This window comes from Mastomys coucha, unplaced genomic scaffold, assembly GCF_008632895.1.
Source record: "Mastomys coucha isolate ucsf_1 unplaced genomic scaffold, UCSF_Mcou_1 pScaffold20, whole genome shotgun sequence".
NCBI lineage: Eukaryota > Metazoa > Chordata > Mammalia > Rodentia > Muridae > Mastomys > Mastomys coucha.
This window is the reverse complement of record NW_022196903.1, coordinates 81224275-81249408: the sequence shown is the minus strand read 5'-3', so window position 1 is coordinate 81249408 and position 25134 is coordinate 81224275. Positions and strand designations below refer to the sequence as shown.

General features: G+C 44.6%; 2 protein-coding genes and 1 long non-coding RNA gene across 10 annotated transcripts in view; 2 read left to right on the top strand and 1 right to left on the bottom strand.

The window, feature by feature from the left end:
• The window catches only part of Kiaa1257 (KIAA1257 ortholog), a 61727-nt gene extending 43090 nt beyond the window's left edge, over positions 1-18637 (top strand). For 6 of the 7 annotated variants that reach the window (XM_031382470.1, XM_031382471.1, XM_031382472.1 and 3 more), the window contains 6 exons: positions 297-491; positions 4095-4395; positions 12865-13029; positions 14123-14329; positions 14411-14567; positions 18331-18637. In XM_031382470.1, coding sequence (XP_031238330.1) covers positions 297-491; positions 4095-4395; positions 12865-13029; positions 14123-14329; positions 14411-14567; positions 18331-18563 — 1258 coding nt within the window. In that variant the 3' untranslated portion in view covers positions 18564-18637. The remainder of the gene's footprint in view (positions 1-296; positions 492-4094; positions 4396-12864; positions 13030-14122; positions 14330-14410; positions 14568-18330) is intronic. The other variant, XR_004122155.1, reaches the window with a different exon arrangement.
• Positions 14991-19732, bottom strand: LOC116099205. Its single transcript, XR_004122156.1, has 4 exons — positions 19634-19732; positions 19416-19532; positions 18702-18770; positions 14991-15483 (listed from the first exon to the last, which is right to left on the bottom strand). It is a non-coding gene; the product is annotated as an uncharacterized LOC116099205 (long non-coding RNA).
• A 2207-nt stretch (positions 19733-21939) lies between these two features.
• Aplf (aprataxin and PNKP like factor) overlaps positions 21940-25134 on the top strand; it is a 48764-nt gene continuing 45569 nt past the window's right edge. For both annotated transcript variants that reach the window (XM_031382468.1, XM_031382467.1), the window contains exon 1: positions 21940-22277. In XM_031382468.1, coding sequence (XP_031238328.1) covers positions 22182-22277 — 96 coding nt within the window. In that variant the 5' untranslated portion in view covers positions 21940-22181. The remainder of the gene's footprint in view (positions 22278-25134) is intronic.

Here is a 25134-nt window from a genome sequence, read left to right as displayed (position 1 = left end):
TTTTAAAAAAAAAAAAGATTTGTTTATTTTATTTACACTACAGTACACTGTAGCTGTCTTCGGATATACCAGAAGAGGGCATCAAATCCCATTACAGATGGTTGTGAGCCACTATGTGGTTTCTGGGAATTGAACTCAGGACCTCTTGAAGAGCAGTCAGTGCTCGTAACTGCTGAGCTATCTCTTCAGCCCTGTACATTGCTTTTAAACAAATGAAAGAAAACCCATGCTGGACAGAGCAAAGCCATCAAGTGTTCCTTGGACTCACGGACAATGCTAATCCTCCTTCTTTCTAGTGTAACTGCTTCCAACCGTGCAGCATGCAAGGTGCTCTATGACTCCAAGCTGCTCTTCCGCCACCGCCTGTACGCTGACCTTGAGACCATTCTGTACCATGTACACTTGTTCAGGCCTGTGTCGGTGCTCCTGCGGTACCCTGCACTCTATGTTCGTGGGGCTGTGTCACACATGGCTTTTCAGGCACTGTCCAGGTGAGTGTGGATTGGGCAGGAGGGACATCCCATTATCTGGACACCCAAGTGGGCAATAGGGACAGCAGACAAGAATGTCTTGTACTTCCCAGGCTCCAGGAGGAACAGATGCAGCTTCTCCTGAGATGTATCAAAGCAGGTTCACTGAAAGGGGACTGGCAATTAGGATGAACAACTCTGCCTGGTTTGCTCCCATGGGGAACATTCTAGAAGGATCTGAGGAAGAAGCAGTTGGTTAGAGTATACTTTCCAGTGAGCGCTGGGGATACAGATGTAACCTCAGCTGCAGCCTTTCCTTTGATCCAGCGCTTCCCTTCCCTTCTGCCCTAAGGCCAGTCCTACAAGCCCTCTCTATTGCCAAGAAAGACTGTTGCCAATTAGCCAGCTCTCACAGTAAGTGTCCCCTTTGCTATGCCCTGCCTATCAACTTTGCCTTTGTACCAGGTGTCCTGAGGGTTTCACCATCCCTCCCAGACCAGCTTTGGCTGAGGGGTGCTGGAACCTTGAGGCCCCAGTTCAGAGATGCTGGCTGAGAGGCACAAGTAATGCAGAGATGCTACTTGGACAGTCCACGTGCATCCCTTGGAACATGGAAGAGCAGTAGGGCATCTGGGGAGGCAGGAGAGAGTGACCTTGGCGAGCCACTGGAGATTATTACCCTGACAGCCTCTCCTGGGGATTTTTAGGAAGCTCTAACCTCAGCCAGTGCTGTTGAATTAGTGAAGCAGGAGAACAAGGAGGTTGGGGGTGGGGGGCAAACCCAGGAAGAAGAGAAACGATGGAAGGAGAGCTCAGGGCAAAGAAGACTTTTGCTTGCTTCTTGATTTTTTTCCTATAATCAGGGAAAGGCCTGGGATGGGTGTTCCAGCATTTGGGTGTTAGAGGCAAAGGCTAGACATTTTGGTAGATGATGCAGTAGAGTTGGGAGTTGGGGAATCTATATCGTGTGTGTGTGTGTGGGGAACAGTGTTTACAATATACTTTTTGTATTAGGTGATTGTGATGGTTAATCTTTTCATTTATTTATTTATTTATTTATTTATTTATTTATTTGAGACAGGGTTTCTTTGTGTAGTCCTAGAATTTGCTCTGTAGATCAGGCTGACCTAGAACTTACCGAGATCCTCTTGTCCCCGCCTTCTAAGTGCTGGGATTAAAGGCATTTGCCACATGATGGTTGATCTTAGTTATCAACTTGATGGTATTTAGAATAATCACCATGGAGACACAATTCTGGGTGTGCCTATTAAGGTATTTCTGGATAGGCTAACTGATCAGGGAAGACACATCCTGAATGTGGCCTGTACCACCTCATGGGCTGGAGTCTTGGACTGACTAGGGAGAAGAAAGTGGGTGGAGTACCAGCGTTTTTTTATTCTCTGCTTCCTGACTGTGGACATGACATCATGTCCACATGACAGGGCTAGCCCCTCACCAGGATGGATTCTATCCCCTTGAAGTGTAAGTGAATCAAGCCTGCCTCTCTTAAATTCTCTCTTGTCAGGGCTTGATCATGGCAAAGGGAAAAGTAAGCAATACAGAAACTTGATTCTGAGAAGGAGGCTGTTGTGGGATAAGCATGAAGGTATGGCTCATGTGTCCTTATTACTGGTTCAAGACAAGAATGTGGAAGAGCTTGGAGCTGGGGGCTAGAAAACTATAGAATGCCATAGCAGACGTGAATAAGCCAGTCGAATAAGGATTTGAAAGTCCAGAAAGCTGAGAGAAATGCTGGCAGTCAAGGCTGGGCTGGTGAGGTTTCAGACAGAAACAAGGATTTGTGTTCTACGTAGGTAAAGAATCTGACTGCATTATAGCAACCTGAGAACCTGAGTGAGGCTGATTAAAACAGTGATAGGCTGCTTTGTTTGTCAGAAGAAAACCCAAGATGGGAGAGCACCCAGGCACTGTTAAGTTACAGCTTTCTGATCTGATTCAGGTCAACATTGAGAGGGGGTGCAGGGAGAGCAACAAGTGGGGCAGAAAGATGAAAATGTGCTGTTTGCTTTGTGGGAGGAATTAGTTTTAAATGGCACTGGAGTGGCTGAGAAAACATTTGTAATTTTTAAAGATTAGCCCCATTACAGAGAAACCCTGTGTTCAACAGGAAAGGTACCCAGAGGGCCAGAGTCATTTAAAGGGTGAGGTCCTAATCTGAGAATACCACTGAAGGGCATCAGGGTAGTGTTGCCACCAGAGTCAGCAAGAAGGGGCTGATGCAGTTGTGGTCCAAGTATGCCAACCTACATCTTGAGCTGGCAGAACTTGGCAGCATTGTCCACGTGGTACTAGATTTGTAGGCATTAAACATGCAAGAGTAATGGAGTTGTGGAGATTGTACAAAGATTCTTGAAGGTGAACGAGGCTAGGCAATATGTGGCAGGGTTGGAGTGCCTGCATGGAGTTCCTGAAAGGCCACTGCATGAAGCTGTGAAGTTAAGAGATTGCAAGTCTCAGAAAAAGCATTGGATTTTGGACTTTTGAATAATTCTAGGACTGTTAAATACTATGGAGACTCTTAGAGTTGGATTAAACAAATGTATTTTGGATTATGAGACAAAAATAAGACTTTAGGATCAAGAGGTGGAATGTTATAGTTTTTAAGTGATGCCTTTAGCAGTCAAGCTTACAAGGGTTGGACTTGTGATGGATAATTTTGATTGTCAATGTAAGGGTATTTAGAATCATCAGGGAAACATTTTTCAGTGTGCTTGTGGGGGTCTTTCCAAAAAGAATTCACTGAGCAAAGATTTGCCCTGGGTACAGGTAGCACCGCCCCTTAGGGTGGGGCCATGGACTGAGTAAAAAGAGAGAAAGCTTGTACCAGAGTTCATTCCTTTGTGCTTCCTGCCTGTGGCTGCAGCGTGACCAGCTACCCTATGCTTCGACTCTCCATGCCTTCTCTGCCGTGAGGGACTGCATCCCCTCCAACTGAAAGCCAAAATGAATCCTCTGCTTTCAAGTTGCTTCTTGTTAGGTATTTGATAACAGCAACAAGAAAAGTGACTAATGTATGGCTACAGACGCAGTCACTGTGTCTTTTCTTTGCTTCTGACAGTTGAGGAAACAGGTTTAGAAAGGCCAAGTAAGAGACAGAGTTTGCTAATTCAGGAATGTAACTCATCTCAGACTTGGAAAACAGTAGGGCTAGTGAGTTCACAGATGCTGTCAGTGTGGATCCTGGGTCCACTGCAGGCCAACCTGCCATGGGTCCATTGCTACTCATGGGGTTCAGGAAGTAGCACTGCCACTCAGGCCTTAAGCTCTGTGCTGGCATGAGCTGTGATTACATCATCCTCTCTACCGCAGGAGGACTCTGAGACCCTCTGCTGAGGGTCAACTAGCATATTGGGGTGCTTCCCTAGTGGGGTGTGGGTTTGATGAAGACCATAAGTAAAACCACGGTCAGAAAAAACACTCAGTGTATATTGTGGGCAGCCCCTAATTTTAGCAGGCTTTGAAGTAAGAAGCATGTATCAGGAGTCCTAGCCAACCAAACCTGCTCTGACCTGGCACCACTAATCAACCTGACCTTTCATGTCTGCTGTGTAGTGAGGGTGTTTATACAGGTGAGGATGAGCGGCTGGCCTTTTCTCATTTCAGGATCCATGGCATCTGCCACAATAGTACCAGGCTCAAGGAGGTGGTTATGAGAGATCTGCTTCCTTCCTCTTCCATGATTAAAGACCTGAGCCAAGAGTTTGGGATACCCATTTCTCAGGAAGATCTCACTGATGGAAAGCTGTTGGCCACATTGCCCCAGCCTGATACCAATGATGAGGACATCCAAAGTCGGACTTCTAATCTCCCACAGGAGATACAAGTCCACCAGGAGAAGTACCTACAATGGCGGAACAACATGTTGCTGAAGAAGAACCAAGTCCACAGGGATAGCCTTGTACAGGTGGGCATTCTCTCTTCCCTCCATGCTGGGGCTCCCAGATCCCAAGGGGGTTACGGCATAGCAAGATGCTTCTGGCCTCTGCTTTATCTTCTGATTTGGGACACTGGGCTAGACAGGCAGCAGTATGGAAGACAAGGCTGAATTATGCCAGAGCATTTGCTTCCAGTACCACTTAGCTGTCCTTGAATATGAGAAAGAGTCAACTTAGGCATAGAACACTTACCACAGTACCAGTGTTTATTTTGGAACTGTTTTTTTGTTTTGTTTTAGTACAGAATAGAGTTTTTTAAGGGCATGGGTAGGGGAGTTAAGAGGGTAGGAGAGGCAGAGAAAGGCAGAGAGAAGGAGAGAGCAGAGAAGTAGGGGCCGACCATGACCACGTGGAGAGAGGGGGAAGGGAATGGGGAGAGAGAGGGAACAAGGGGGCAAGAGGCAAGGTAGAGAAGCAGGAGTAAGAAAGCTATTTTAGAATTGTTATGGGTATAACATCTTGCTTAAGATGCTAAGGCCATGGGTATCATAAGTTGTTTAAGCAACATTGAAGTAAACTATATAAAGTAATATAATACATATTATATAATAAACATGTAATAATAAATATGCAATATATAATTAATATATAAATTTATTATCTATAATATATTATAGATAATAAATATATGTAATAAATAAAATATTTAATAGTAATAAAGTGCATAAAGTAAAGTAGGAGAAAACATGAAGAGGAGATAATAGAAGATGGAGATGCTGGTGAGGTAATGGAAGATCAATGGTGTATGGCCTGGATAGCCAAGGATATTAACTTAGCCCAAGCTAGCTCCAACATATTGGAAGTGCAAACATCTCAAATGTGACTTGAATCTGTCTGCTCGTGAGCTCTCTTTGTGAGGCCCTCTGGGCTGTCTACCTTCATGGTCCACTTCTAGTCTCCAAGGCCCCTTTCTGTGTGTCTATCGTTATTTATATTGGTGGCCAGTTCTTTAGCAATTTAAAGGTAATTTAACTATATGCCAATACATTCATTTTCTGCTGAAAGTGTACAGTTGTTTTTTAGGATATATACTTAGGATTAGAATTGCTGATTGCTAGCTCCATTGCCTAGATCATATATTATTTTTCAAAATAGTAATTAAGTCAGTATATGCCTGTAGCCAGGTCTTTGCTACTTTGAAGGTTCTTCTTTTTCCCACCCTTTATTCCCCCTGGTTTCGCCCCTTAACACTCAATAGGGAAGAAACAAGGGTAGAGGGGAGAGAGGAATCAGGAAAGCACTTGAATCTACTTTCTTACCTTTTTTTCTTCTTTGACCATGACTTCTAACAAACCACAACCAACCTCTCTAAATGACCAACAACCGCCCACCCCTGACTCTCAGGACTTCTGAAAAGTTCCCAGAATTCCAAACATTCCACAATCGCAGAAACCATCTACAGCTGGCAAAACCACGCCTCTGCTAGAGCACAAGGCAAATCATAATCAGCTGCTGCAGCCAGTTCAAAGCAGACCCATATCTCCATACCTGGGATTAAAATGAAAGCACATTCTTGTAACATTTCTGTGGTTTTTAAAAAGGAACTAAAATTCCAGAATTATCTCTACATATTCAGCCTTATCGTGTGTGGGAAGTCCCATTCTGCATATCCATGCTATGTGCTACAACTCAGACTTTGAGATATTTAATTTCTGGTGTTTAACAGGTTTTTGAAGAGGTTTTAAAGTTGCAGGGCTTCCTGATGAAGCCTAATATCTCTTCATACATTGATTACTTTACCCATGTTTAAATAACATTGTATTTTGAAACCCTTAAAAAAAACCTCAGTAGCATTAATTCTTTGATTTTTATTTCAATATTTTTTTCAAGACAGAGTTAACCATGTAGCCTTGGCTGGCCTGGAACTCACTCTGTAGACCAGGCTGGCCTCCAACTCACAGAGACCCACCTCCCTCTGTCTCTTAAGTGCTGGGATTAAAGGCATGCATCACTATATTTGGCTTTTTTTCACTCTCAATGGCATCTTTAGCAGAAGTCATTTTAGATTTAGTATTTTTTCATAGTTTCTCATTTTTATTTTGCTTTACTTCAGAAATATTTTTCAACTCCAAGATTATAAATCTACTCTCTTTGAAATGTTTGTTTATTTTGAGACTGGGGTGCCCCAGGATCTTGTACACGGCAGGTAAGTATTCTACCACTAAAGTGCACTCACAATCCAGGTTCAAATATTATCGTATTTTAACTCAAATTGACCTAGACAATTTTTTTCTTTGAGACAAGGTCTTGCTATAAAGTTTCAACTCTACTGTTTAGATCAGACTGGCACTGAACTTACAGGCAATATTCCTGCCTCTGCCTATTGAACGTTGGGATGACAGGGGTGAGCTGCCACACTCAGTTGGGGTTTATCACTATATGAAGGTGGAATCTAATTTAATTTTCCCTCACGGATGATGAGTTGTACCAATATTCTTAGCCTATATCTATTCCCAGTGATTTGTTCTGTCAAATCAGTTTGATCAAGTCACCTGGGATCAGGTCTGTTTATGGTGGCTGAGATCACCAATGACGTCACATCTATAGCATTATTATTCTCCTCAAAAAGGCAGTGATTTGCCTTCTTGGTTTCCATGTTATATACTTATTTGATTTCTGACTGTATTTTTTATAATATTTGGGTTTAACTTCTTGTTCTTTTTTCTGAGTTCAGGTGGAAGTATAGATGATTGATGTATTATAAAATCATCTTTATACAACTTGGTTGAAAATGTACTATGAACAGGAAGCATTTTTCATGAGTTTTTTTTGCATTTATTTATTTAGTGTGTGTGTGTGTGTGTGTGTGTGTGTGTGTGTGTGTGTGTAAATGCACTTTGCATAGCACCCGTATGGAGGTCAGAGGACACCTTTTTGGAGTTGATTTTGGTTTTCTACCATGTGGGTTCCAGGGATTCAACTCAGGTCATTAGGTTGACCCATGTTGACAGTTCTGCTCCACTTGTTTTTACAAAATCTATTGTTGTTATTTTATTTTGTGGGTGTGTGTATATGAGAAAGAGAGTGAAGGAAGAGGGAGAGAGAGAAGAGAGAAGAGAAGAGAGAGAGAGAGGAGGGGATGCCATGTATGGGTATGGGTGCTTGTAGAGGCCAGAAGTGGTCATCAGATTTCTTGATGCTGGAGTTCCAAGAGGTTGGATGTTGAAACCAGACTCAGGGCCTCTGGAAGAACAGCAGGAGCTCTTGATGGATAAGCCATCTCTCTAGCCCTGAACATGTATATTTAATTTCTGTTTTTTATATTTATTTCATGTGTATGGGTGTTTTGCCTGCATGTATGTTTGTACACTGTAGAGGCCAGAAGAGGGCATTGGATCTTCTGGAACTGGTGTTAAAGATGGTTGTGTGGGTGCTGGGAATCAACTCCAAGTCCTCTGGAAAAGCAGCAAATTCTCTTGACCGCTGAAGCCACCTCTTCAGCCTTTCAAAATATTTTTGTAATTCTGTTTCTCACACATTCTGACTTTGGGTTCTACCTTAACTACATCGACTTCAGTGAGTATATTTGGTGCCTGTTGCTCCACAGCTCAGTCTCTTGGAATGCTCGGGGAGATGCTCCTGTGTCAGTGTCCCTCAGTTATTGCACAGCTGTGCACATCTGGTATGTCAGCTTGGTGAGTTGTCAGGATCACTATATCCTGGGTTATTATTAAAAGCAGAGTCATAGCTTATTAAAATAGATTTTTAACACAGCTTTAAACAGGGGCCATTAATAAATACTATGGAAAGAATGGGACACACCCAAGTGCTGGTAAAACATTTCAAGACAGTTACCTAGTTGTTGTTGTTGTTATTATTGTCTTATTTTTTATTTTTATTTTGGTTTTTCAAGACAGGGTTTCTCTGTGTAGCTCTGGCTGTCCTAGAGCTCACTCGATAGACCAGGCTGGACTTAAACTCAGAGACTTGCTTCCCTCTGCCTCCTAAATGCTGGGATTAAGGAAGTGTACCACCAAACCTGACATTATCATCATTTTTCTCAGTGCTAAAGGTTGAATTCAGGGCAGCATACTTGCTTAGCAATTGCTCTACGGCAGAGCCATGCTTCCAGTTAGTCTTTGAAAAATTTTTTTCAGTTATTTATGAGGAAAAGTCTTGATAAAATCAACTGTGATTATGATTTTTTTTTTTTTGGCTAGGTGTCTCTTGGCTTTTTAAAAAATATACAAATCTATTTAAACATATACAAATATAAAAAATAAGACTTTTTATCTTTTTTATTTGTTCATTATGTAGCTACTTATAGGACTCTTTTTATCTTTGAGTATATTTTTAGAAGTATACATTAAATAAAATATACGAATCTAGGCAGGTGAGATGGCTCAGTGGGTAGAAGTACTTGCCATCCAAGCCTGACAAACAGTTCTATTCCTGGATCCCATGGTAAAAGGAAAGGATTAATTCCCAAAGGTTATCTTCTGACCTACGTATGAGTGCTGTGGAATGCATGAACCTGCAGATACATGCACACACGCACATGCACGCACACACACACACACACACACACACACAATAGCAACACATTAAACAAATACGTGTGAAAACAGTATCTAAATCAGGATGTACAACATTCCCCACCCCACCCCCCACAAAGTGCCATGCACCTGTTAATCACTATTTGAATCCAAGTACCATACCTCCATTTTGTATTGAACTTTGTTTAATGGAGCCATATACGTGTGGTCATGCATGTCTGGTTTTTATCCCTCACATGTACTTTCTAGGGTTTTGCATATATAATTAGCTCTGGTCAAGTTTTAATTGAGTATATACCATAGCAGATTTACCCACTTTTCTACTAAATTATATGTGGATTAACTCCCCTGGAGTTTTTTTTGCAGGCTGTTAGGGTTGTTGGTGACTGGCTTCCAGGTACATTTTATACAGAACCTGCTTGTGGGAGCCATATGCCAATTTCTTTTGGCTATATAGCTCGTTTTACTTTCCTGTCTACAAATGCAAGAGAGTCCCACAGATACTTCATAGACATCAGTTTTTATAATTTTGGTGACTCTGGGGATATATGTTGGCATTGCATTTGTTTTAATGTTTTGTATTAAAACATAATAAATAGTATAATATAAATATTAAACAATATAATAATTTCATATATTATTATATATTTGGATGATTTTTGTGACATGCTTGTTCAAATTTATGCCTTTTCTCTTTTTCGACAAATATAAGTGTGTTTTTCTTGCTGTTTCAGAAGTGTTTTCTTCTCTTTAGTAAGATTTGGATTATTTGTCAGACATTACATATTTCTTTTCTTAGTCTGTGGTATGTCTTCTTATTGTCCAATGTTGCACTATTAAGAGAAGATTTAATATTAGCAGGTGCTAATTCATCGTTTGTCTCTAGATTTTTTGGGGGGATTCATTTCCTGGACTTATATGCCCTCATAACTGAATGCACTCTTGGTCTGCATCTGATAATCTAAAGTTTCCCCAACTACGCCCTTCTCCAGGTTCTTTTGATCCAGGGTTTCTTCGTGTAGTGCTGGCTGTCCTGGAATTCTCCATAGACCAGACTGGCCTCGAACTCAGAGACTGGCCTGTCCCTGCCTCCTGAGTGCTGGATCTAAATGCACGTGCCGTCACTGCTTGGCTAGACTGAAGTTTTTACGTGCATTCTGTCCACTGTGCTTCTGTATGGGTCATCACTGTGTGACATCAGTATGACATGGTTTCTTTTACAAATGGCCTGCTGTTTCCCTCCGAGTGTTTAAAAAATTTATATCGTCTGCGCTGTGTGACTTTTCAGGGGAAACCATAAACATTTATTAAGGCACCCGTGACAGATCAAAGAAAGGAGTCTGTGAGTCTAACTTGACAGACCAGGGAGTTTGCTGGAGTTTCCTACAGGGCCTGGGTGACTGCTGCAGTACGGACAGATCCACTCAAGCTTGGGTGAAGACTCACAAAAGCTGCATTCCTGCAGCTCCCTGCGCTGCTCGTGGGCCGTGTGGCCAGCCAGCCTTCCCTCCCCACAGCTGCTGCTGTTTAAATAACCTGCATGACATTTCCGACCTTGTTAAGTTTCTCTTCCTTCACTAGGGGATGCTTCAGTTCTGAGGAGGTGGCTGCACCCCGGTCTTTGTTCTTTTTAACTTCACTGAGAACGGTGTGGAATTTCTATGATCTTTCTGACATGCATTATTTCCTCAAGACCTATCACTTCTCTCCTCTGTTGGAAACTGTGCTGTTTGGATGTTGCTACCTGTGTCTCCCCTCTCTCTATCCAGTTCGTACACACATTCCGTGTAGTCAGGCTGCCTGCTGGGAATACAGCTCAGGCTGGTCTTCTTGTATATCCATTCAGAAGCTTTGTTACTCCAGCAGTGAATGTCATACATTAGATTTAATTTCAAATATTTATATACCTAGTATTTTTCTTTATATTTGTTTTCGTTTCATATGTTTTTGGTATCTCTACTTCCTTCTTTTAATGTTTTTTTTTTTGTATTTACCTTAAACCTAAGCCATGTCTCCTAATCTTTACCTCCAGATAGATGATCAGTGCAGGTGATCACCTCACTGTTTCTCAGGTGACTTTGGCTGCGACTCAAACTCTTCTCTCATGTCTCAGAGAATACCTGGTACTTGGAGCAGTTGGTGACCGCTTCTTTGATTTCTTTCACCAGGTGGCCCCTTTGAGCCAAGCTTTGACTTTAATGTAATGGGAATTGCATGGGAGGAGAATCTACCTACCAGGGCTCTGACCTTCTGGCTCAGGGCTGGAAGAGTAGGGAATTGAGGAACACAGATTAAAAACCTTCTAAGGATAGGAGGGAACATAGAAAAATAATGAAATGTTTTTACCTATGGTCCATACAGACCATGACCAGATCCAGTGATGCCCCTAGCTAGTCTTCTTGCTGTGCACTGACCCTTGACCTGCCTTGGCTCTGCCGTTGAAAGCTACAGCAGCCATAGCTTGCCTGCATGGGTGCTTTCCTTGTGTGTGAAGAACAGTCGTAACCCTTCTTCTGACTGTATTGTCCTCCTTGGGACTCTAGCCAAGCCATTGGCGTATGTTTAGGTAACCGTCTGGACTTTAAATGCTTTTTTTTGAGCAGAAGGTAGTTAGTTATTTTTCCAAATCCAGGAGGCAAATGACAGGCAAGGTGAGAGCGTGGATGAGCTCCTCTATGCCATCTCTCCTCCCTCTGGTCTCACCCACACTCTCCTGCCTTGTGTCCTGCTTCATCTTTCGTTTCCATTGCTCAGCCAATCTCATCTCTTTTTTTCGATCTCTTTTTTCATCGTTTCTCCTGCTGCTCCTGGTGATTGAACCAGGTCCCTGTACATACTAGGCAACGGCTCTACCACTGAGCTACCATACCCAGTCCTTGTTTTTGTTTTAGACAGGTTTTCTTTATGCAGTTCAGCTGGCTTCAAACTAAGTAACACTAATTACATCACACACTGAGCTACCATTCCTGCATACACCTAGTAGAAAAGATAGAAATTTACAGTTCAAATGGTCAGAAGTATGAGGCCCTTTCATGATGTGGATGGGGACCCGGTATCCTAAGGCCACAGGGATGGACATTATTAGCCATGGCTGGCTCAGTACTGTGTTTCATGGGATGTGTCCCCAGATGTTTCTGATACCTGCTTGGAAGCTTGATTGTTACTAATCCCTATTTAATGCTATTCTTACATGAAGTTGTCTCCTCACTTCTAGGAGCCAAGGAAGAGATTCACATATTCACAGAATTCTCCTGCTGCTCCTGGTGATTGAACCAGGTCCCTGTACATACTAGGCAACGGCTCTACCACTGACCTGCCACACCCAGACCTTGTTTTTGTTTTAGACAGGTTCTCTTTATGTAGCTCAGCTGGCTTCAAATACAGGATTCTCCTGCCTTGGCCTTCCAGGTGCTGACTTTACTAGTGTATACACATACCATGTTCAAATTATTTTATTTATAATTCCCTAGGAAACTCACAAGTAAAGCCACCTTCAGCATCCTTTTGGAAGAGGGACTAGTCCTCATTTCCTTACCAGGACTTCTGGAGAATCCCCTTATTCCTGACACACCCCATGAAACACAGTACTGAGCCAGCCATGGCTAATAATGTCCATCCCTGTGGCCTTAGGACACCGGGTCCCCATCCACATCATGAAAGGGCCTCATACTTCTGACCATTTGAATTTTAAATTTTTATCTTTTCTACTAGGTGTATGCAAGAATAGTGGCTCAGTGTGTGATGTAGTTAGTGTCCTTGGGAAGTCTCAAGATTTTATTCCCACAAATCCCACTTTGGACAGTGACACACTGGATTGAATGGCCTTTTGTCATGGCTGTGTGACTGTAAACTCCATTGGTACTCAAGGATTTCTGATCCGTTTCTGCACCATGGCTCAGTGTCAGAGAAGGGCCTGGTAACAACTGGTCTCTCTCTCTTCAGAAAAATATCACAGAAGCCTACCAGTTCACCAAGAAGTTTCAAAATCCAATGAGGAAGGTGATTAGAATTGCCATTCCTGAGAACAAAACTGTCCACAACTACAGCACCCAGACCATGAATTCCACGGAGCTTGCTAAGAAGCAGATGTTTAAAGAGATGGCCAAGGTGAGTGGCAAGGCGGCTGGCTAGCACGCTGTCTCACACTTCTGTTGTTAGGAAGAGACACCATGACCAAGGCAACTCTTATAAGAAAGCATTTAATTGGGGGCTGGGGGCTGGTTGATGAGCATCATAGTGGGAAGCAGACAGGCATGGTGCTAGAGCAGAAGCTGAGAGCTTCACATCCTGATCCCCAGGCAGCAGCAGGAAAAGGGAAAGAGACACAGGGGCTGCTGTGTGCTTTTGAAACCTCCAAGTCCACCTTCTACTGGCACACCTCCTCCAACAAGGCCTTATCTCCTAATTCTTTCAAAGAGTTTCACTCCCTGGCAACTAAGCATTCAAATATATGAGCCTATTTGAAAGGGGGGGGGCATTCATTTTCTTTTCTTTCTTTTTGGCTTTTTTTTTTAATTGGATATTTTCATTATTTACATTTTAAATGTTTTCCCATTTCCAGGTCTCCCCTTCAGAAACCCTCTATCCCATCCCCCCTCCACCTGCCTCTGTGAGGGCGCTTCCCCACCCACCCTCCCCGTCTCATCCTCCTTCCCTGGCATTCTGCTACACTGGGGCATTGAACACACTCAGGCCCAAGGGCCTCTCCTGGGGGTGGGGGTGGGGATTTTCATTCAAACCACCATACATAAAGCTTTTCTTTCTCTAACCAAGGGTGGGTGAAGTCAACCATTTAGGGACGGTGGACAAAGGATCAAGTGATGGGAGAAGAGTGTGATTCTCCATGTTCTAGAGAGAGCCAGAGGTGCTCAGCACATGCTTAGACACACATGGTTGAGAACAGTACAGAGACTGTTCTTCAGTGGAGCACTGTGTTGCTATGGAGACAACCGTCAGCCATAAGAAAAACCATTTAGGTTTTTAGCACCCAATACATGCAGAGAACGGATTTCTCTGTCAAAGGAGACTATGATGTGACCCTCACAGGTCTGCCTTAAGAGTTTTTAGTTAGGTCGAGTACATAGTGTCAGGACTTTGTGTCCGTATGTCCCCAGATGTTTCTGATACCTGCTTGGAAGCTTGATTGCTACTAAGCCCTACTTAATGCTATTCTTACAAGAAGTCTTCTCCTCACTTCTAGGAGCCAAGGAAGAGATTCACATATTCACAGAATTACCTCTCAGCTATGGTGGATTTTCGGGATCCAAAGGAAGAGGAGAAGAAAGCCCAGAAGAAGTCCCGCCAGGCCTGGCTCACAGCCGGTGGGTTCCAAGTGTGGGGTCTTCAGAGCACCATTGGAAGCAGCCAGCAGCATCTTAGACTGCCACCCATCAGAGAGCTAAATGAGGTCTTCAGGGAGGAGCAGGGCTTCAAGTCTGGGGTGCTTAGGGATGCCCTTCCACATCACTCACTCGATGCTCTTGTTTAGGAGTGGCAGGAAAACGCATTGTTCGCTAATGTGTTGAAGCCTGTGCTGGATCGGGATAGGTGGAGCTGGAGGGAGCGCCACCTGGATTTTGACCTGTACAAGAAGCCACCACCTTACTTTCAGTTGCCCCCTCTTGCAGCTCCTAAGCATGCGTCTGGTAAGATAACACTTCTGAGCTGAGCCTGGAGGAACTGCTGGCAGACAGAGCTCTGGCCCACTGGGCATCTTTAGCCCTGTGTGCTGGGCTTCCATTTGTAGTCATCCTTTCCGGGATAGGAAACCAGGATTCAGAATGGGTCTGGTAGATGCAGGGCTGAAACTCGGGATACCTGGGCTGTATGTCTGTGTGTGGGGTGGTGATTGGATGCTTTTGGGCACATCTCTTTGGGCCTGATTTCTCAGTTATAGAATGGGAGAAAGGCATATTAGTGGCTTGTGAAGTTTCAACATTGTGACATGGGAGCTGCCTCTGGACCCCTGGCAAGCTCAGAGCAGAGACCCGGGACCTCATGGGGAACTTCTAACTCCTCCATTTTAGTTCTAGATGCTGCTGGAATTACTGGGGGAAAGTAAATTAGTATCAGAGGCATAGGTCTTGCTTAACCAGTCTCCCAAGTCCTTTCCACTTCCCTTATACAGTCTGTTTATAGAGAACATATATTTTTTTCTCTAAAAGAAGCTGAAACCTTGTTCAGGGAGAGCATATATGTTTATCTAGCAGTGAGGTTTTCCAGACACCCCCCCCTCCAAAATATCAGAGAATGCTAGATTCAATAAACAAGGGGATCTCTCTTCTGGACTCCTGGGGGACCTGGCCACATTGGAATAGTTCCACAAAACCGGAAGCAGTGATAACTTGCCTGACAGGTGCTCTCTCCCTAAGTGTGGCTGCTGCTCCTGAAGTTCGGAGCAGGCCCTCGTTTTTCTGAGACTGGAGAGAACCTGTGTGCTGCTGCCCCAGTTCAGAGTCAGTGGTGCTGTAGACAAGGCTCTGGTGAGCGAGCAGCAGCATGCAGCACAGAGAGCCAGGCTCACCACTGGATTCCACTGCTGGCCTTTCCAGCTGAACTTCCCTGTAAAGACAAGGAAGTAGTTCAGGTGAGCGCTTACCCACTCCCATCAAGTTCAAGAAACAGGAGAATTGAACTAGAGTCTAAGCCTCTGAAATCCAGACGCGTGAATGGACAGCCTGGTGCAACTGCCCTACAGGCCAACACATCCCACAGGGCTGCTGGGAACAGGGTCTAAAGGCTTTCCCTAAGCTTCCCTCATGTATTTTCCTGCGTAGCCTCCTTTCCCTGGTCCTTCAAAGGTATGCGCTGTCCACTTGTACAAAGTTCCCCCTTTGTTAATTTGTTAGTCTCCCTAGCTGACTGACTAATTTCCGTAAAGTTAATTTCCAACACAGCCCTGACAGGATGCTTGGGCCAGCCCAGTTCTCTATTCCCCTCTGTCTATTTCAAGATTCCAAACTAATCTGGAAAAACAACAAAACAAAACAAAACAAAAAAAGGATGCAAGCTAAGTAGGGAAAAAGAGTCTTTGCTCCCGAGATCCCTAAAGCCAGGTAGAGGCTCGTCTGCCAGACAGTGTGTGTCAGGACCCTGAGTGTCCTGCATAGCAGCAGAGAAGAGCCTGGAGAAGAGCAGCCTGCCAGTGCCAGCTCTCCTGTCTTTTGCAACCAGCGAGGCCAATCCTTGCAGAGAAATGAGAAGCCTTATATGGAAACATGCACACATGGCCACAGGCCAAGGTGCCATTTCCAGGTAACAGGGAGGCACTGCTGACTTGACTCCTGCTGAGAGTGTTAGGGCTGTGGGAGAGTACCACTCCTTGGTTCTAGGACCTCATTTCACACACAGAGAAAAGGGGGCCTAGAGGTTATCAACAAAGACTTCTAAGGGTCGTGCATGAAAAGCTGGCTTAGAGGGGTAATAGTCCCAGGATGTGAAAATTGAAAGGGACACAAATTGTGACATTTTATACTCGTTTGTTGATAAATGCTTCTGACATGTTGTAAGTGCATTTTGGTTTTAGTTTCTACAAGTAATATGGACACAACTTCATAGCTATTTATGATTGTGTGAACTAGTAGAAATGGCTGCCCACACCTCAATTCCTTGTGAGCCTTAGAAATGACAGCATGAGCTTCGGAGGAGACTCTGGTACCTTCTAAAGAATTGGTACAACCTCACACAGCAGACAGCAGCAATGATATGTTCTCTTCAGAATCTGTGGTCTCCAGAGTTGCAGGGCCTCAGCTCAAACCTAGCTGTGGCTTCTTTTTTTTTTTTTTGTTTTGTTTTGTTTTTTTGTTTTTGTTTTTGGAGACAGGGTTTCTCTGTGTAGCCCTGGCTGTCCTGGAACTCACTCTGTAGACCAGGCTGGCCTCGAACTCAGAACTCTGCCTTCCTCTGCCTCCCAAGTGCTGAGCTTAAAGGCATGTGCCACCACTGCCCGGCTCCTAGCTGTGGCTTCTTAAGGAAGGAGAGAGCCCTCAGTACATGTAGGTGAGAGACAGTCTCCCTAATGCTCTAAGATCTCCACTTTTTTTTTCTTCCTGTTTTCAGTTAGTCTCAAGTAGCTTCGGCTGGCTTGAACTCACTGTGTAGCTGGGACTGACTTTGTACATATGGTCCTCATGCCTCTATTTCTCAAGTGCTGGGATTACAGACATGCGTCACATGGTCCAGAACAGGTTGCAGGGACCCCATCCTTCCTCAGAGTGCTTTGTTTAGAGATAGACACAGGTGTACGTGCACTTCTATAAGACCATCTAGGGCACTTTTTTCTGCAAGGATAGAAGCATGGTGACCTGTCTGCACAGTAATCATACACGTGGGCTGAAGGAGAGTGTTTTTTAACAGTCCCACAAATTCCCATCCCAGGAAGCTGCCTCTAACTGAACTCTCCTCAAAGCTCTAAGATCTTACAAAAGAAGAGAAGAGGAGAAAGCCCTGATCAGCAATTGGCTCCTGGAGGGGGAAGCCATTTTGTTATCATCTGTGGCTTGTCAGAGTCCTGCAGGCCATGTTCTACCTTATCTGGATTGCAGAGTGTCAGTAGACCATGTGTGTCTCTCTTCTCAGTGGGGCCCGATGCCCTCTCCATTATTACTGGTGATAGGGCTGAGCAATACAGGCCACTAGGTCAAGCAGACCCTGGATACATGCTACAAGATATGGCCAGGAGCTATGGAAGAGGAAGAGCATTCCAGATAGAGATGTGGTCACAGATGCCATATTCCCCAAGAGCAAGACCTATAGCTGCTGCAGAAAACAGCAAATTCCCATGAGCTGGAATTCAGGTGTTAATGACACAGGTGACCTCCCGTGGGCAGACTTCAGCAGGGCCTGCAGAGGGCCCTTCCATCTACAGGGATGAACTTCAGCTGCTTTGCCTTGCTGTTGTGAGCACCACTGCTCTCTGGGAGCAGAGCTGAAATGGCCTCACAGACCTGGATTGGGGCCCTTTACCCCCCTGGAGCGTTATCTCAGTTATGCTTGACCAGCTGGCACACAGTGAAGAGATTTTTGGGCATAGCCTGCCATGTAGAACACATCATCCAACAGAAACAGCAGAGCTGAGGTCAGAAAGGATGACCATCGAGAGCTCTGAAGTGACCTCTGAACACTGGGCATGATGGCTGGGGTCAGAACACCTGGCTCAAAAGGTACATAATACCCTGACCAAGCTTCCTCGGTCACGAGGAACAAGTTGCTCAACATCTGTGAGACCATTTCCTTCTCTGTGAGCTGGAAGCCTGTTGGCTGCTCTGGGATGATCTGTGAAGAGCTTGCTACACAGTAGGCGTTAGGTGACTTCATTGCTTCCTGGACAGGGTGAGGAACATACAGGCAAGCAATGGGTAAGGGTGCTTGGTTCATGGGCTCGTCACTCACCCACCTGTCTTCTTTCAGGTAGGAGGCAAAAGGCAATCATCCCGTCTTCTGAACGACGCCGGCGCAGTCGAGTCGCATCAAAGCCAACTAGTTCCCAAGAAAGTTTCTCTATGCAACCCCAAGAGTTATTCTCTCTTAGTGACCATCATCTGGTACTAAAGACTCTGTCTCACCTAGCCTCTGCATCTCATGAATCTTCAGTGGGACTGTACCACCCAAGTCCCATCTTCCACAGCCACTGGTTTCATTAAAGTGTAGTATAACAAAGGGGCTTAGCTCAGTATCCATAACCCTGTTACAAATGCATGCTGGTTCCAAGAGCAAGCTATTTTGTGTGTCTGGCTTGTTTTGTTTTGTTTTGTTTTAATAGCGGGGCAAGTGGGGCTCACCTGGTGATCATGATTCCAGAGCCCAGTGTGGATGGAGCAGCTGGCACATGATAGCATGGCTTTCATCTCCTATAAGTGGATGAGAATGTTAGTCACTCTAACATCTGCTGTTTCCCACACTGGTCTGGAGCAGATGCTCAGAGTAGACCCCTGCTACTGTGGCCCTTTCATAACTACACTTCTGTTGTCTCAGTCATGCTTTGCTTTGGCAACTGGGACCCATGACAACTCCCCCTTAGTGTTGTGGGAGTCTGGTGTTGGTTGGCCTGTCAATGCAACACCAAGACCCAGAAATTTGTCTAAAACCCTAGGCCAGCACTCAGTGGCCTCAATGCTGCTTATAGCAACAAGAGCTCTATAAAGCAGTCCCTGCATATAAGCCTAGCTGGGTGGCCCCTTTTTATTTCAGGGAGCTTTTCTCTACCTGGAGAGTTCCAGAAGGAGACTATAGAACCCTCAACATGCAGGTACTATAGGCCAGCTACTCCAGCCTATGGCGATCAGTTTCTGTTCTAGACCTGGCCTCAAAGGCGGACAGTAGGCACAAAACAATCCTATGGCTGCTGGCTGCTAAGTGATGATGGATGCTGTGTCCCAGGCCAGCAGGGCATACTTATCCAAAATTGAATAGCACCTTAACAGTTTGGCCAAATGAATACACGTGTCTAGCTTGCTCACACTGTCCTAACAGGGCAGACAACAGTTACTCAGTACCTCTTCCAACCATACCCTACTTGATCCACTTGACACAGCTAGGGGGTTCCAGGTAGACAGGGCAGACATGGAGTCTTCCAATGTCCCTGGAGAAGCCTAGAGGCTAGTTGTATCTCTCTGTAGTAGAAATACGAGAAGGGGATACAAATGTGAGAGGCACATGTGTTGTGCCTACTCACCCCAAATTGAGGTGTAGAAACACCAAGATTGCCTCTCACCCCTAAGGTCTATGATCCAGCTTAGTAAGCCTTGAAGCCTCCAGGCAATGATTTCTTTGTTCACGATGTCTCCTCAAAGCTTTTTGCAGGAAGTTCACAGTGTTGTGGCTGAAAGACTGGCAGCATTGGGCATGTGGGCGCCTTCTGTAGAGCACAGTTCTCTCAGCCTATCAGGGAACAACCATATGGAACATAAGGTGTGTGTGTGTGTGTGTGTGTGTGTGTGTGTGTGTGTGTAGCCAGTGAGGCTATCTGCTGGGGAAAAACCTAGAGCATGGGCCAGACTAGCTGGGCAGCTCAGCCCTCTCACTGACTGCTGCAGACTCCATGGCTAGTGCTGACTGAGTCTACCTTGTTTCCGGTCCCTGCCTCCAACATGAGTGCCCAAGCCCTTTCATGCTCAGAACCATCTATGGCTTCCAGAAGTCTGTGTCAGCAGAGTTCTTCCCCAGACTACTTGCTTTCCTAACTGCCCCATCCAGGTTTTGAATCTCTGTTCTTAACTCTGTTCTACTAAATGAGTCAGTCTACAAGCAGGACAGACTGACAAACCCGGAAAAAGTTTCTTACTCCATAACCTAGGGCTAGCCACTGTATGCAGTCGGGTCACTCACCAACTGTTGGTTATGGTTACGGGAAATGTTAAGGTTAAGTGTTAGTGTCTGAGCCATGGATTGGGTCAAGGATAAGAATGAGGGATTAGGGTTAGTGTCCTAGTTAGACTTTTTGTCAACATAACACAAGCCAGGGTCATCAAGGAAGGGGGAATTTCAATAGAGAAAGTAGGCAAGTCTTTGGGTCATTTTTTTGATTGCTGTGGGAGTGGTTTCACCCCTGGGCAACTGTCATTGGTTGTATAAGCAAGCAGGCTTAGCAAGCCATGAAGAACAAGCCAGACAGCAACATTCTTTCACAGCGTCTTCATCGGTTCCTGCCCTGACTTCCCTCATGATGGATTACGAATAGAAGCTGAAGTATATCCTGACTTCCCTTCTGCCCAATTTAGTTTTAGTTTCCTGGTTCTGTACAGAATTTTATTGGAATTTTGATTAGGAAGAAGGACAAAGAACTCCAGTTACCCTCGTGTCCATCTCCAGCTTCCTAAAGTGAGATTAAGGTTTAAACGGGGGTGGGGTGGGGGGGGGCAGTGTTGGACTATCTGAGCCCTCTCTAGTCAAGGTGTGGCCCTGCCTGCCCATTACTGCTGAGGCTCTAGTTGCTTCAGCAAGTTGTTCTGACAAGTCGGCAGGACTGTGAAATCTCCTGGGGGAACGTCTCTCGTCTTGATAGGCCCGCCTTTCCACTTTTCATCCAGCTGGAGATTACTAAGGAAAATTCCACTGTTCTGAGAGCCAAAATGAGGGTCACAGTGGCTCTTTAGAGTGACTTCATTTCCGCTAGGCTGGTGCCAGGGTGGCCTCTTGGGGAAGAGAAGACCCTGATCAGACTCCCAACTCCACAACAGGAAGACCTTCTGCAGAGTCCTGTAATACAGGCCTCAATATGGAAGAGAAAGCCTTCTAGACACAAGGCCTTGGTGAGCCTTGCTCAGCCACAAGAAAGGAAAAGATCTTAAAAGAGCAGTGCCCAACTCTGGGCCAGGCTTCTTCCAAAGAGAAAGTTCCCTCTAGCTGGGAGCCCTGAGCTTAGCAATTGGCTTCTCCATAGAAAAGACCACCCTTGCCCCCTGCCCCTGTAGGTTTGTGCCAACCCAGTCCCCCAGACCCCTCAGAGGTTTGCTTCCTCCAATCCAGGCTTCCAGCAAAGGGAAAGGCAGGCCTGCTACAGATCCCAGCCAGAGAATAGGTCTCTTGTATAGAGAAGGAAGATTCTCCCGCCCCGTGGGCCAAGTGCCTAAGCCAGGCTTCTGCCTTTGGAAATAGAAGGTCCACTGGCTGCAGATCCATCCCCAAATGAGCATGGAAGTCTAAGTCCAGACCTACTTCTTGGTGTAGGGAAGACAGTCCTGCCATGATAGCATTATTCTAGCCGAAGCCGTCTCCTCATGGAAGAGAAGGGGATGAAACACATACACTATATTCCATTGGGAAAAAAAGATCCCCCTGTTGAAGTCACAGGACCACCTGCCAGAACTGTGGCAATTTAAACACTCAGGCCCACGCTCTCCGAAGGCCTTGATGTCAGGACTACTCTAGCCCCAACCCTGACCCAGCTCGAATCAGACAAGGCGCAGAGATGCGCGTATTGCTTTCTGGGATTGGTAGTTTTCCCATGAGGTCTGCACTCCGGAAGGGAGCCGAAGGGAGGTGTCGAGAACTACAAGACCCAGAGTTCCATGAGTCTGTGGGAGGAAGTGCTGGAAGATTGTGGGTGTGAGTTCCAGTTTTTAAGCTTTAGTTTGGCGGTGAGGTGACAGGTGATCCCTACATGAATCACAGGCTCTCAAGGAGTGGGGATTCCGGAAAGGAAAGAAGCACACTCACTAGAAAAGGAGCCTAGGGTCTCACACCCCTTTGGGACATGCCCCGCGTGTCTGAGGGAGGTGGCTGCGAGGTATCTCCTGGCGAAGGAACCTGCTCTTACCGCCATGTCTTCGGACTTCTTTCTGCAGCCTCTGGACGGCGGTCCCCGCGTGCCCGTGGGGCCGGGCCAGACTGTGATAGGCCGCGGGCCGCTGCTGGGAGTAAGTGTGGGAGGTCCTCCCGGGCGTGGGCAGCCAGAGCTTGCTCGGCTGAGGCTGTCTCTGTTTCCTGTCCTAGGGAACTCCGCACCTTGGCTCTGCTTGTCAAGATTTTATAGGTTTGGGGCAGTAGGTTTTCAAACAACCTTAAGTCAAGTCCCAGACATTTCTTTTTGGTGCCTGTAAAACGTACGGATTGAGTTAACATCATTATCCTATCCAGCTGGCAAACTGGGACCAAATCCTAGTTGAAGCTAAGTTCGGGTTATAAGATGTAAAATGTAAATGACCAAATAAACAAACAAAAACACTATTAGTATTTAAAGACAAAAAGTACTCTAAAGGTTAATGTGTCACATGCTGACCTACAAAGCTTACAATATTTACAGCCTATCACAGAGAAGGTTGATCATCCAGTGATTTCCCCTAACCTAACTTATCCCCTCGCTTCTTCTGCGGGGCTGGTGGGTCTTACCAATAATAGCAGTATTCCCTTTGGTAGTATCAGTAGCTACCTACCCTTTAGTTGTCTGGTAGTGAACCAGTCATTGTTCTAAAGAGATACTTTATTACTTTCAAAACTTTTGAGTCAGGTGCTTTTTATTAGCCTGGTTCAAATGAGAAAGTTGGAGTCTAAACTGGACATTAAAAGGTGATACATGTACAAATGGCCACTAAGCTATATATTATTTGCCCTCTTTGGGAAGAGTAGGGACCAGAACATTTTACACTACGAAGTTATATTCAGTGGTATTCAACCATTTAGCATTGCCACAAGACATATAATTTACAAAGGCGCTCTAGAGAACCTGACAGTTGAGTTAAAATATCACAAGGGAGAGATGGTTTAGCCACTAAGAGCCTGGAACTTCTTACAGAGGACAGAGTTCCCAGCACCTATGTCTCTCCGGGCAGTGTACACACATGCATATCCTGACACACAGGTATACATATATAATAAAAATAAAAATTTAAAAATTCACAAAAAATTGTTTTAAAAATCTCTGCCATTATTTCCCACTTGAGTGGTATTTTCTGTGTTCTTGCTGCCCTGTTTCCTGGTTTCTTTTCTCTGTCTTCTTCCCCATTATCATAAGAGTTTTGTGCTCCAAATAGATTGTTGGCTTGGTATTTATGTCTTTCTTGAACATGGTAGTTTTGTAATTTCCGTTTCCGGGTTGTACTTTAGCTGTTGATTCTTGGAGGATGTGTTGGTATGTTAGAATTTAGGTTATCTTAAAGATAGTTGTCTTTAAAGAGAGGGTCTCACTACATACCCCAAGCTCCCCTTGAACTTGCAATTTTCCTGCCTCACCTCCAAGAGCTGGGCTTACAGGCATGTATGTATCCAACAAAATCACTTTTTTTGGGGGTGGGGAAGGGAGGGTAAGGGGCCAAGAGCTGATGCTTGTAATGAAATAAACCATGTGTCCACCAGAGGTCACACTATGCTTTTGTAATATTCAAAATATCCTTTTCTTCCTAGTGTTAGGCATTCTTAAAAAGATGGATATAAAAGACCTATTATTGCTTATGGGTAGTGTACGAAAGGAAAGAAGCCTAAGCTAGACTATTAGAGGGACCATCTTTCTATGTCGTGGTATTATCATGGCGGTCCTCTGATGGGTAGTGAAGTGCCAATGAAATCTTGATACTCAAAATAAGAATAGGAACGTCTTATTCTGAGCTGCAGTGGTTTGCACGTCTCTGGTTGCTTCTGAATGATCTTACATGGGTCTAGTCGTGTGACTGGTTTCTCATATAAACCATCTGTTTCTATTAGTAAGAATTAGGATCTTGAACACTGGGCATTCTGAGAGTGACTAGCCAAGTCACCTACATCCCGTGCGCTTTCAGCACCCAAATATGTACAGTAGCTGCAGTAGCATTATGGCAAGTCTCAGTACGTGGCTTAGCAGGTGGCGATGCAAATAGTAAAGGGAGTCATTAGTGACTGCCGCTGATTCTGACCCAGTCAGGCACACCTCAGGGAACATGACGGTCTCTCTTAACTGCTTTTTTTTTTTTTTTAAAGTTAGGATATTTACTTCTTTGAAGTAGTCATATATATTTTTTTTCTGTTTTTTCTGTGTTTTTTTTTTTTTTTTTTTTTTTTTTTTTTTTTTTTTTGAGACAGGGTTTCTCTGTATAGCTCTGGCTGTCCTGGAACTCACTCTGTAGACCAGGCTGGCCTCGAACTCAGAAATCCACTGCCTCTGCCTCCCAAGTGCTGGGATTAAAGGCATACACCACCACCACCCAGCTAAGTAGCCATATTTTAAATGATGTTTTGAAGACATTTTTTCTAGAAATTAATTTTTCAAATGAACTCTTTTTGGGGAAGAATTACTTTTTTGTGGTCCTCACACTGTGGTGAGCTTGTGTGTTTCATATGATTAAGTGTGGATTTTAAAAAATGAGTACCAATTTGTGGCAGTTTCCATGTTTTTGCAGCCTTCCAGGGTTTAACTTTATCTATACATTTCTATCGTATGCTTTGAGAGGTAATGTTGGTTTTGCTGTATGTAATGCTTATCTTTGAGTACATGATGGTAAATGAGCCACTCATAAGGCATGTAATATAATCATGATATTGCATAGTTGTTGCTTTAGAGGTTTTCCTCATCTCTCAGACCAGGCTAAAAAAGTTAATCTCAACTATTACATTTACTATGAGGTAGGAAGGATGATAGTTCTCAGCATTTAAAATATAAGCAGTTTGGAGCGTCGATGTGGGTAAATGATTGTGAGTTGACCATTATTAGCTTAAACCAGGAAGTGATGATATTGAAGACATGGATGCTGATCCTTCTTCAGTGTCAGTGTTTGGCTTGGACATGGATGCTGATCCTTCTTCAGT